The sequence below is a fragment of the Oncorhynchus mykiss genome, chromosome 32 (genome assembly GCF_013265735.2).
Source record: "Oncorhynchus mykiss isolate Arlee chromosome 32, USDA_OmykA_1.1, whole genome shotgun sequence".
Taxonomy (NCBI): domain Eukaryota; kingdom Metazoa; phylum Chordata; class Actinopteri; order Salmoniformes; family Salmonidae; genus Oncorhynchus; species Oncorhynchus mykiss.
Genome location: NC_050572.1, coordinates 35,121,890 through 35,135,033, shown reverse-complemented (window position 1 = coordinate 35,135,033; position 13,144 = coordinate 35,121,890). Strand labels below are relative to the sequence as shown.

Genomic DNA, 13,144 nt, shown 5'->3' with positions numbered 1-13,144 from the left:
CTAAACTGAAGATCATGATTAGGTGATTATTTGAGTCAGGTGTGTTAGCTGGGGCAAAACTGTGACACCAATTAGGCCCTGGAGAATTGCCCACCCCTGCTCTAGGTGGACCTAGTCAGCAGTCTCATGTTAGTCGACCCGTCTGTCAGTTACAATGAGTCATGTGCTCCGGGAAATGAGTCATCATGTGCTCCGGGAAATGAGTCATCATGTGCTCCGGGAAATGAGTCATCATGTGCTCCGGGAAATGAGTCATCATGTGCTCCGGGAAATGAGTCATCATGTGCTCCGGGAAATGAGTCATCATGTGCTCCAAGAAAGTATCTGGCTGCATCTGAAATGGCACCCTATCCCCTACATAGTGCATTACTTTTGAGCAGGCCCCATTGGCCTCTAGTCAAAAGTAGTGCACTATAAGGAATAAATGGTTTAGATGGGGACACATGCATTTCCCTCACTGTAATATTGACATTATTAGACAACGATGTGTTAATCAACCCGAGTTCACTTCGAGGTCTTCCTCAATGTGAGGGAGGGAATGTCTCAGGGTCATGCCCCCGGTATACAATGTAACGAACATGACCGTGTCTGATGGTTGTCGAGGTGTGAAGGTTGGTGACCGTGTGTGTGTGTGTGTGTGTGTGTGTGTCTTACCAGGGTGACTCCAGAGAGGACCTCCAGGAGGGAGATCAAGTTGTGTCCATCTCTCAGGTCCTCGTACAGGTCTGTGATGTGCTTCCTCACCTGATGGAGAGGCAGAGAGAGAGATTAAACAACTCAGAGGTTGAATGGCTGCTCTTCCCAGATGACCTATGCCGGTTGTCACCCGCAGCAGAGCCTGGACCTGCTAGAGCAGTACTGGGCCCTGGCAGTAAACCCCCACAGCACCTGGCCTACAGCAGAGCCTGGACCTGTTAGAGCAGTACTGGGCCCTGGCAGTAAACCCCCACAGCACCTGGCCTACAGCAGAGCCTGGACCTGCTAGAGCAGTACTGGGCCCTGGCAGTAAACCCCCACAGCACCTGGCCTACAGCAGAGCCTGGACCTGCTAGAGCAGTACTGGGCCCTGGCAGTAAACCCCCACAGCACCTGGCCTACAGCAGAGCCTGCACCTGCTAGAGCAGTACTGGGCCCTGGCAGTAAACCCCCACAGCACCTGGCCTACAGCAGAGCCTGGACCTGCTAGAGCAGTACTGGGCCCTGGCAGTAAACCCCCACAGCACCTGGCCTACAGCAGAGCCTGGACCTGCTAGAGCAGTACTGGGCCCTGGCAGTAAACCCCCACAGCACCTGGCCTACAGCAGAGCCTGGACCTGCTAGAGCAGTACTGGGCCCTGGCAGTAAACCCCCACAGCACCTGGCCTACAGCAGAGCCTGGACTTGCTAGAGCAGTACTGGGCCCTGGCAGTAAACCCCCACAGCACCTGGCCTACAGCAGAGCCTGGACCTGCTAGAGCAGTACTGGGCCCTGGCAGTAAACCCCCACAGCACCTGGCCTACAGCAGAGCCTGGACCTGTTAGAGCAGTACTGGGCCCTGGCAGTAAACCCCCACAGCACCTGGCCTACAGCAGAGCCTGGACCTGTTAGAGCAGTACTGGGCCCTGGCAGTAAACCCCCACAGCACCTGGCCTACAGCAGAGCCTGCACCTGCTAGAGCAGTACTGGGCCCTGGCAGTAAACCCCCACAGCACCTGGCCTACAGCAGAGCCTGCACCTGCTAGAGCAGTACTGGGCCCTGGCAGTAAACCCCCACAGCACCTGGCCTACAGCAGAGCCTGGACCTGCTAGAGCAGTACTGAGCCCTGGCAGTAAACCCCCACAGCACCTGGCCTACAGCAGAGCCTGGACCTGCTAGAGCAGTACTGGGCCCTGGCAGTAAACCCCCACAGCACCTGGCCTACAGCAGAGCCTGGACCTGCTAGAGCAGTACTGGGCCCTGGCAGTAAACCCCCACAGCACCTGGCCTACAGCAGAGCCTGCACCTGCTAGAGCAGTACTGGGCCCTGGCAGTAAACCCCCACAGCACCTGGCCTACAGCAGAGCCTGGACCTGCTAGAGCAGTACTGGGCCCTGGCAGTAAACCCCCACAGCACCTGGCCTACAGCAGAGCCTGGACCTGCTAGAGCAGTACTGGGCCCTGGCAGTAAACCCCCACAGCACCTGGCCTACAGCAGAGCCTGGACCTGCTAGAGCAGTACTGGGCCCTGGCAGTAAACCCCCACAGCACCTGGCCTACAGCAGAGCCTGGACCTGCTAGAGCAGTACTGGGCCCTGGCAGTAAACCCCCACAGCACCTGGCCTACAGCAGAGCCTGCACCTGCTAGAGCAGTACTGGGCCCTGGCAGTAAACCCCCACAGCACCTGGCCTACAGCAGAGCCTGGACCTGCTAGAGCAGTACTGGGCCCTGGCAGTAAACCCCCACAGCACCTGGCCTACAGCAGAGCCTGGACTTGCTAGAGCAGTACTGGGCCCTGGCAGTAAACCCCCACAGCACCTGGCCTACAGCAGAGCCTGGACTTGCTAGAGCAGTACTGGGCCCTGGCAGTAAACCCCCACAGCACCTGGCCTACAGCAGAGCCTGGACCTGGGCTCTGGACCTGCTAGAGCAGTACTGCCAGACCTGGGCCCTGGCAGTAAACCCCAAAAAGACTAAAATAATGATTTTCCAGAGAAGATCCAGATCTCAGGGAATTAGACCAAAGTTGTCAATTGGTACAAAATATATAGAGTACTGCACACACTACAATTACTTAGGTTTAAAAATAAGCTCAACTGGACACCTTAATGAGGCAGTGAATCAACAGAGAGAGAAAGCACGCAGGCCATTCTACACCATTAAAAAACTCATTCTAATTGAAATACCCATTAAAATGTGGCTAAAACTAATTGAATGTGTCATTGAACCAATTGCACTTCATTGCAGCGAGGTGTGGGGTCCACTTGCAAAACAAGATTTCATCAAATGGGACAAACACCCCATTGAAACCCTGCTTGCAGAGTTCTGTAAGATTATACTACTTGTCCAGAGGAAAACTACAAACAATGCATGCAGGGCAGAATTAGGCCAATATCCACTAATAATAAAAACTCTAAAAAGAGCTATTAAGTTTTGGAAACATCTAAAAATACAGTGACCCCCTCTCATGTCATTACCAAGCCCTGCAATGCCAAGAGCTGAGCAAAGAAAAGAGTCCCCTCATCCCGCTGGTCCTGAGTTCACTAACCTGTTCTACTAACGCACTGAAGCCTCAGTCCCCTCATCCAGCTGGTCCTGAGTTCACTAACCTGTTCTACTAACGCACTGAAGCCTCAGTCCCCTCATCCAGCTGGTCCTGAGTTCACAAACCTGTTCTACTAACGCACTGAAGCCTCAGTCCCTCATCCAGCTGGTCCTGAGTTCACAAACCTGTTCTACTAACACACTGAAGCCTCAGTCCCTCATCCAGCTGGTCCTGAGTTCACAAACCTGTTCTACTGACACACTGAAGCCTCAGTCCCCTCATCCAGCTGGTCCTGAATTCACAAACCTGTTCTACTAACACACTGAAGCCTCAGTCCCCTCATCCAGCTGGTCCTGAGTTCACAAACCTGTTCTACTAACACACTGAAGCCTCAGTCCCTCATCCAGCTGGTCCTGAGTTCACAAACCTGTTCTACTAACACACTGAAGCCTCAGTCCCCTCATCCAGCTGGTCCTGAGTTCACAAACCTGTTCTACTAACACACTGAAGCCTCAGTCCCCTCATCCAGCTGGTCCTGGGGCTGAGTTCACAAACTTGTTCTACTAACACACTGAAGCCTCAGTCCCCTCATCCAGCTGGTCCTGGTCCTGAGTTCACAAACCTGTTCTACTAACACACTGAAGCCTCAGTCCCCTCATCCAGCTGGTCCTGGGTCTGAGTTCACAAACCTGTTCTACTAACACACTGAAGCCTCAGTCCCCTCATCCAGCTGGTCCTGGGGCTGAGTTCACAAACCTGTTCTACTAACACACTGAGGCCTCAGTCCCCTCATCCAGCTGGTCCTGGGGCTGAGTTCACAAACCTGTTCTACTAACACACTGAAGCCTCAGTCCCCTCATCCAGCTGGTCCTGGGGCTGAGTTCACAAACTTGTTCTACTAACACACTGAAGCCTCAGGACCAGAACATCCAATCAATCAGGATAAACCAAATTACAACAGTCAAAACTATATTACTTATTGGGAAACACAAACACAAAACAAAACTATATTACTTATTGGGAAACACAAACACAAAGCAAAACTATATTACTTATTGGGAAACAAACACAAAGCAAAACTCTATTACTTATTGGGAAACAAACACAAAACAAAACTATATTACTTATTGGGAAACACAAACACAAAACAAAACTATATTACTTATTGGGAAACACAAACACAAAGCAAAACGCAGTGCTATCTGGCCCTACATCGACAGTACACCGTGGCTAAATATTTGACCATGGTTACTGATCAAAACCTTAGAAAAACCTTGACAAAGTACAGGCTCAGTGAGCACAGCCTTGCCATTGAGAAGGGTAGACACAGGAAAACATGGCTCCCCGTAGAGGAAAGGCTGTGCAACCACTGCACCACAGCAGAACCTGAGACGGAGCTGCATTTCCTGACAAAATGTCAAAAATATAAAACAATTAGAGAGTGTCATTTTCCCAAATTTGAAACCCTTATTCAAGGTTTCAAAGACCTCTCTGATGAGAGTAGGCTACCCGTCCTGTTGGGGGAGGACGCAGAGAGCTGTGGGTTGGCAGCGCACTACATTGCTGCCTGCCATAAGATGAGGGGCAGTGTCTGACAGACCAATCAACCTGCACATGTCCTCTACTGTATACTTATTGTTATTGTAAGCTTTGGCAATATGTACATTGTTACATCATGCCAATAAAGCGAATTGAATTGAGAGAGAGAGCGAGATGGGGAGAGAGAGAGAGAGAGCGAGATGGGGAGAGAGATGGGGAGAGAGAGAGAGAGAGAGAGAGAGAGCGAGATGGGGAGAGAGAGAGAGCGAGATGGGGAGAGAGAGAGAGCGAGATGGGGAGAGAGAGAGAGCGAGATGGGGAGAGAGAGAGAGCGAGATGGGGAGAGAGAGAGAGCGAGATGGGGAGAGAGAGAGCGAGATGGGGAGAGAGAGAGAGCGAGATGGGGAGAGAGAGAGAGCGAGATGGGGAGAGAGAGAGCGCGAGATGGGGAGAGAGAGAGCGCGAGATGGGGAGAGAGAGAGAGCGCGAGATGGGGAGAGAGAGAGAGCGAGATGGGGAGAGAGAGAGCGAGATGGGGAGAGAGAGAGAGCGAGATGGGGAGAGAGAGAGAGCGAGATGGGGAGAGAGAGAGAGCGAGATGGGGAGAGAGAGAGAGCGAGATGGGGAGAGAGAGAGAGCGAGATGGGGAGAGAGAGAGAGCGAGATGGGGAGAGAGAGAGCGAGATGGGGAGAGAGAGAGAGCGAGATGGGGAGAGAGAGAGCGAGATGGGGAGAGAGAGAGAGCGAGATGGGGAGAGAGAGAGAGCGAGATGGGGAGAGAGAGAGAGCGAGATGGGGAGAGAGAGAGCGAGATGGGGAGAGAGAGAGAGCGAGATGGGGAGAGAGAGAGAGCGAGATGGGGAGAGAGAGAGAGCGAGATGGGGAGAGAGAGAGAGCGAGATGGGGAGAGAGAGAGAGCGAGATGGGGAGAGAGAGAGAGCGAGATGGGGAGAGAGAGAGCGAGATGGGGAGAGAGAGAGCGAGATGGGGAGAGAGAGCGAGATGGGGAGAGAGAGCGAGATGGGGAGAGAGAGCGAGATGGGGAGAGAGCGAGATGGGGAGAGAGCGAGATGGGGAGAGAGCGAGATGGGGAGAGAGCGAGATGGGGAGAGAGCGAGATGGGGAGAGAGCGAGATGGGGAGAGAGAGAGAGAGAGCGAGATGGGGAGAGAGAGAGAGAGAGCGAGATGGGGAGAGAGAGAGAGCGAGATGGGGAGAGAGAGAGAGCGAGATGGGGAGAGAGAGAGAGCGAGATGGGGAGAGAGAGAGAGCGAGATGGGGAGAGAGAGAGCGAGATGGGGAGAGAGAGAGAGCGAGATGGGGAGAGAGAGAGAGCGAGATGGGGAGAGAGAGAGAGCGAGATGGGGAGAGAGAGAGAGCGAGATGGGGAGAGAGAGAGCGAGATGGGGAGAGAGAGAGAGCGAGATGGGGAGAGAGAGAGAGCGAGATGGGGAGAGAGAGAGAGCGAGATGGGGAGAGAGAGAGAGCGAGATGGGGAGAGAGAGAGAGCGAGATGGGGAGAGAGAGAGAGCGAGATGGGGAGAGAGAGAGCGAGATGGGGAGAGAGAGAGCGAGATGGGGAGAGAGAGCGAGATGGGGAGAGAGAGCAAGATGGGGAGAGAGAGCGAGATGGGGAGAGAGCGAGATGGGGAGAGAGCGAGATGGGGAGAGAGCGAGATGGGGAGAGAGCGAGATGGGGAGAGAGCGAGATGGGGAGAGAGCGAGATGGGGAGAGAGCGAGATGGGGAGAGAGCGAGATGGGGAGAGAGAGAGATGGGGAGAGAGCGAGATGGGGAGAGCGAGAGAGCGAGATGGAGAGAGAGCGAGATGGGGAGAGAGAGCGAGATGGGGAGAGAGCGAGATGGGGAGAGAGAGCGAGATGGGGAGAGAGAGCGAGATGGGGAGAGAGCGAGATGGGGAGAGCGAGAGAGCGAGATGGGGAGACAGCGAGATGGGAAGAGAGCGAGATGGGGAGAGCGAGAGAGCGAGATGGAGAGAGAGCGAGATGGGGAGAGAGAGCGAGATGGGGAGAGAGCGAGATGGGGAGAGCGAGATGGGGAGAGCGAGAGAGCGAGAGGAAAAGAAAAACAGAGTTAATTACATATTCATCTTGTTCAAATCATCTCAGTGTTTGCATAGCATTGTTGACATAAGCAATGCTCCTAGGGACCCTAGTTGCCAGGGCGACAAACACTGCGCTCCGGCTGTGACCCGATGTGGCGTCTCAGGGCCGAGGAGTCCGGGGACAACCGTTGGCACGGCGACTCAGCAGCTTTGGCAGGCCTATTTCGTCACCCTTTGTGAGAAAGTGGGCCATCTTCTCAGACCCTGCTGATGGACTCCCAATGACTAGGCTAAACAGCTCAGTGCTAAGAACCAGGATTTCAAAAAGAAAAAAGAGGGAGAGAAAGGAAAGGAGGGACTGGGCATTTAGAGAGAGGAGACGGAGGCTAATTACTGTCTCATTCACAGCTGACCGTGACTTGTGGTTTAACCGGAGGCAATGGAGCCATTATAGAGAGGAGAGAGAGAGCGACTTTTTGTCCTACTTCCATGAGACATCCTCGCTACACTGAAAACACATTGCAAACCATCACAACCTCCACACAATCACATTACAAATGTACATACGAGAGAGAAAGAGAAAAAAAAAGAGCGAGAGAGAAATAGAAAAGACAGAAAGAGGAGAGAAAAAGAAAAGAGAGAGAAAGAGGAGAAAAAGAGAGAAAAAGGCTGAGGAAATGAGGAAGACAGGAAAGAGGTGAACATGAGAAGGAGCAATAAAAGAAAGCTGAGTGAAGGGGGGGGGGCAGTCGAGTGTGATAGAACATGACTAGGCTTCTAGAAGACCGGGATTATGTACTGGCAGTTCATTATGAGGAGACGTAGCCACTCTTGCTTGTGTTACATTCTTGGTCTTCATTGAGTGACTGATAACCTAGGAACATATTGGGAGAGAGAAACAAAAACACAGAAAAAAGAAAAGCAGTCTGAACGACAGGAGTCCTCTGTGTGAACACACGGTGCTCGTCAAAGTAGCCCCATCACAGACCTGAGAGAGATTAAACTACCCACAGTGCTCTTTGGTTACCTTGGCGTGACTGACAGCTGAAGGGCAGGGGCCAGTGGTGAAGGGGTGTGTGTGTGTGTGTGTGCGCACACTGACCTGACTTGAATTCTATGTCTTGGGGTTAAGGGTTTGATTAAAAACAGTCCTTGTGGCCTGGGTAAAACTGGGTTGTGGCTCGAGCCATACTAGGTCGAGACTAATCTCAGCACCCAGAATCATCTTAAAAACGGTCACGAGGCTGGGCCAGGCTTTTAGCGGCTCACATTCACAACACATATATATGTTTGAGGACCACTGTGCAATATTACAGGACACAGCAAACAGCACAAACTGTGAAAACACAAAACACTTCACTGCATTTCAAATCGTGAAGCTGCAATCGCGGAAATTCCACATTCTGCCAGCAGAGGGCGACTTGCGCCTTTTAATCCGAGGAGCCGACCTGCGACAGAAACAAACAAACGGGCCTTCTCTATGTCCTGTTGGTCAACGGTCAGCTCTCCTCATGGGTGCATCTCAATAGTCTAGGACTGGAAATAGAGTCGGAGTCTCCTGCTTAGGAAGCCTAACCCCACACACAAGGAGAGAGGAAGCCACCGAGACCGTTTCCTCACATCCTTCTGTTGCCCTGCTCGCTTCCTTTATTCTCTCCTTCCTTTGCAACCGCTCTCAGTCCCCTGTTCACGCGACACCTCTCCCTCAGTCTCTCAATGCTCTCTGGCTAATAAACACACCCTATCCATCAATGTGTGGAAGGTTGGCCTCAGTGCGTGATGAGAAAGAGGGGATGTGTTTGGCTGGTCGTGGGTGTTGAAGAGTTGATCGTGTGTTAATTAGATCGGTATTATGGGGGGCTGGAAATTATCTCTCATGCGATAACAGAGTGTTTTAGTGTGTGTGTGTGTGTGTGTGTGTGTGTGTGTGTGTGTGTGTGTGTGTGTGTGTGTGTGTGTGTGTGGGGTCATCTTCATTCCACTTAATGGAACTATTTCTCTGCCTCTATGATTCAATGCATGTCTTCCCTATTCAACCGATTTACATTCCATTTTGCTGCCACTTCTTGACCCGGGGACTTCCGAAGTACGACACGTCCATGTGTTGTAATCAGAATTGGTGAATCACAGCCCAGCTTTGGAATACACGGAGAGAAGCCTGGTCCCAGATCTGTGCATGTTAAGGGTGGCAATGACCAAAGGAGCTGGTTAGAAGGCACAAACAGATCTGGGACCAGACTACTGTGTTGGGGGTTGATAAAACGTGCAAGCTGTATCTGGGTGTTGTTCAGTCAGCGGAAACGTCACGGTTGGTTACTCGCAGCGGTCAGCTCCACTGCTGTGCTACAGTTAGAGTGGTGCCACCCAACGAGACAGTGCACCTGGGTCTCACACACACACACACACACTAGTACATAAAGTCTCTTTGTATGTGAGGCTGAACTCGTGTTTTTGGGGTCATCTGCACTGAGTGTACAGAATACCTGCTCTTTCCATGACGTAGACTGACCAGGTGAATCCAGGTGAACGCTATGATCCCTCATTGATGTCTTGTTAAATCCACTTCAAATCAGTGTAGATGAAGGGGAAGAGACAGGTTAAAGAAGGTTTTTTAGCCTCGAGACGATTGAGACATGGATTGTGTATGTGTGCCATTCAGAGGGTGAATGGGCAAGACAAAATATTTAAGTGCCTTTGAACGGGGTATGGTAGTAGGTGCCAGGCGCACCGGTTTGTGTCTAGAACTGCAACGCTGCTGGGTTTTTTTAACGCTCATGCATATCAACAATGGTTCACAACCCAAAGGACATCCACCAAACTTGACTCAACCGTGGGAAGCATTGGAGTCAACATGTGCAAAGCATCTCAGTGGAACGCCGTTGTGAAGACGAAAGGGGGGATGCAACTCAATATTAGGAAGGTGTTCTTAACGTTTTGTACACTCTGCTTCTTCTGTTGAGATCCACCAAAAGGCACAAGTATCCACGTTCTTCTTCCGTCCTCTTTCTGCAACTAAATGTCTCCATGTGCCACAGCTCCCCTGCCTTGTCCGGTAAAGATCTACTGTGTGTGTGTGTGTGTGTGTGTGTGTGTGTGTGTGTGTGTGTCTAAAGGCTGGTTCCCAGACACATATTAAGCCAGACACTGGGAAGCCAGACCCAGCCAATCAGAATGAGTTTTTGCCCACAAAAGGAATTTCTTAGACAGAAATACTCCTGTTTCATCAGCTGTCCGGGTGGATGGTCTCAAACCATCCTGCAGGTGAAAAAACCAAATGTGGAGGTCCTGGGACGGCGTGGTTAAACGAGGCCGGTTGGACGCACTGCCAAATTCACTAAAACAACATTGGAGGCAGCTTATGGTAGAGAAATGAACATTCAATTCTCTGGTAACAATTGCACGCTCTTTCAAAACGTGAGACATCTGCGGCATTGTGTTGTGTGACAAAACTGAACTTTTTAGAGTGGACTTTTATTGTCCCCAGCATAAGGTGCACCTTTGCAATGATCATGCTGTTTAATCAGCTTATTGATATGCCACACCTGTCAGGTGGATGGATGATCTTGGCAAAAGCTCATTAACAGGGATGTAAATACAGTTATGCACAAAATTTGAGATAAGCTTTTTGTGCGTATTTAACATTTCTGGGATCTTTTATTTCAGCTCATGAAACATGGGACCAACACTTTACATCAGGGGTATGCAACTCTTACCCTACGAGGTGCGGAGCCTGCTGGTTTTCTGTTCTGCCTCATCATGAATTGCACCCACCCGGCGTCCTAGTTCTAAATCAGTTCCTGATTAGAAAAAAATGCAGTATCACTGGCTTCGAGGTCCAGAGTTGAGTTTGAGGGCTTTACATGTTGCGTTTATATTTTTGTTCAGTATAATATGTTTTTTTTAGTCCACGACTAGGGTTTAAATTGGTGTCTGGAAAACCAGCCATAGTTATGACACTGCATTCCTGGCGAGCTGTCAACACAGGTCCCAACAGTTTGTGGTGAAGGCAGTGTTTTATAAGGATGTGTGTGTTTGATCTGTACACACACACTCCGAGAGGCAGCCATACACCCGGACCTGACCACATGACGGCACACACACACACACACACACACACGTCTGTCAGCTGATATAAACATGGGTGCAGTCAGGTAGATCGGCGTGATGTCAGTGAATAGCGGGAGCCAAGACAAACACAGGAACAGGTAGACTGACTGGCTCGTGTCGTCACCTGTACTGTCTGTCAGCCTCTGCTGAACCGCCACGAGCTCTGTGGCTGTGTGCTATGTAAACACCTGCGTTGGGGTGGACTGTCAACGGTATTAGACTGATAGGACAGGATTATAAAGGAACCTGGATGATTCATTCTATGCCTGGACTACAGTAGACGAAAGACGTATCGCAGTCTAAGACTGTACAACATGTCCTGCCACGAGTCAATTAACTTACAGAAAGTATTCAGACCCTTGGACTTTTTCCAAGTGTGTGTGTGAGAGTGAGAGACATGAAAATGTATTACAAATAAAAAACTGAAATATCACATTTACATAAGTATTCAGACCCTTTACTCAGTACTTTGTTGAAGCACCTTAGGCAGCAATTACAGCCTCGGGTCTTCTTGGGTATGACGCTACAAGCTTGGCACACCTGTATTTGGGGAGTTTCTCCCATTCTTCTCTGTAGATCCTCTCAAGCCCTGTTTGGTTTGATGGGAAGCCTTGCTGCACAGCTATTTTCAGGTCTCTCCAGAGATGTTGGATCAGGTTCAAGTCTGGGCTCTGGCTGGGTCACTCAAGGACATTCAGAGACTTGTCCCGAAGCCACTTCTGAGTTGTTTTGGCTGTGTGCTTAGGGTCGTTGTCCTGCTGGAAGCTGAATCTACTCCCCAGTCTGAGGTGCTCTGGAGCAGGTTTTCATCAAGGATCTCTGTACTTTGCGCCGTTCATCTTTTCCTCGATCCTGGTTCTTGGTCACCTCCCTGACCAAGGCCATTCTCCCCCGATTGCTCAGTTTGGCCAGGCAGCCAGCTCTAGGAAGAGTCTTGGTGGTTCAAAACGTCTTCCATTTAAGAATGATGGAGGCCCACTGTGGTCTTGGGGACCTTCAATGCTGCTGAAATGTTTTGGTACCCTTCTCCAGATCTGTGCCTCAACACAATCCTGTCTCGGAGCTCTACGGACAATTCCTTCGACCTCATGGTTAGTTTTTTCCTCTGACATGCGCTGTCAACTGTGGGACCTTATATAGACAGGTGTGTGCCTTTCCAAATCATGTCCAATCAATTGAATTGACCACAGGTGGACTCCAATCAAGTAACAGAAACTCAAGGCTGATCAATGGAAACAGGATGCATCTGACCTCAATTTCAGGTCTCACAGCAAAGGGTCTGAATACTCATGTTAATAAGGTATTTCTTTGTCATTATGGGGTATTGTGTGTAGATTGGTGAGGAAATTCCTGGAGAATCCCAGTGGATATTTATGTATATCAATACCAAATACAGGTGTCATTAAGCCTGTCATTTAATTATCGCCGCAAACCATATATCCTTTCTTAAGTCATCTTTCTGCCTCTATCCTTCTCGCTCTCCTTAAGTCCTCTTCCCCTCCCTCCTCTCCACCTCTATTTAATGACTTCCCTCCCAGACAGTGAAAGGTCCCTGCTCTCTCCAGCTACAGAGAGTACAAACTCTCCTTAACGCCAACTGAACATTGTCTAATGTTACAGACAGTGGTGCCGGGCCAGCAGTGTGTGTGCCAACGTTGGTGCCCCATCCTCAGTCCGTCTGACCGACATACATTACAGCGTAGAAATACGCAGCGCACTAGAGAGTTATGAGGTCAGACGCCCCATTCCACAGTCATGTGATGGAATGCCCAGTCTATGTGATCTACGTCTCCGGTGGTTTCAGGTTTAAACGTCATGCGAAAGTGAAATGCCTTTCTTGCAAACTCAAAACGCAACAACGCAACAAAAACTAATGAGGAATAAGAACAACACCATAAATAAGTAAATAAGGATACTACAGGGTCAGTTCCAATGTGCAGGGATACTGACAGGTGTATGAAATTGAGCACACAGCCATGCAATCTCCATAGACAAACACTGGCAGTAGAATGGCGTGACTGAACAGCTCAGTTGACTGTCAACGTGGCACCGCAATAGAAAGCCACCTTTCCAACAAGTCAGCTTGTAAAATGTCTGGCCTGCTAGAGCTTCCCTGGTCAACTGTAAGTGCTGTTATTGTGAAGTGGAAACGTCTATGAGCAACAACGGATCAGCCGAAAAGTGGTAGGCCACACAAGCTCAGAGAACAGGA

General features: G+C 50.5%; 1 protein-coding gene across 33 annotated transcripts in view; it reads right to left on the bottom strand.

Annotated features, from left to right (window-relative positions):
- LOC110487604 (microtubule-actin cross-linking factor 1) overlaps positions 1-13,144 on the bottom strand; it is a 251,689-nt gene that overhangs the window by 142,651 nt on the left and 95,894 nt on the right. For all 33 annotated transcript variants that reach the window (XM_036971072.1, XM_036971087.1, XM_036971081.1 and 30 more), the window contains one exon: positions 655-744. In XM_036971072.1, the coding sequence (XP_036826967.1) occupies positions 655-744 (90 nt within the window). The remainder of the gene's footprint in view (positions 1-654; positions 745-13,144) is intronic.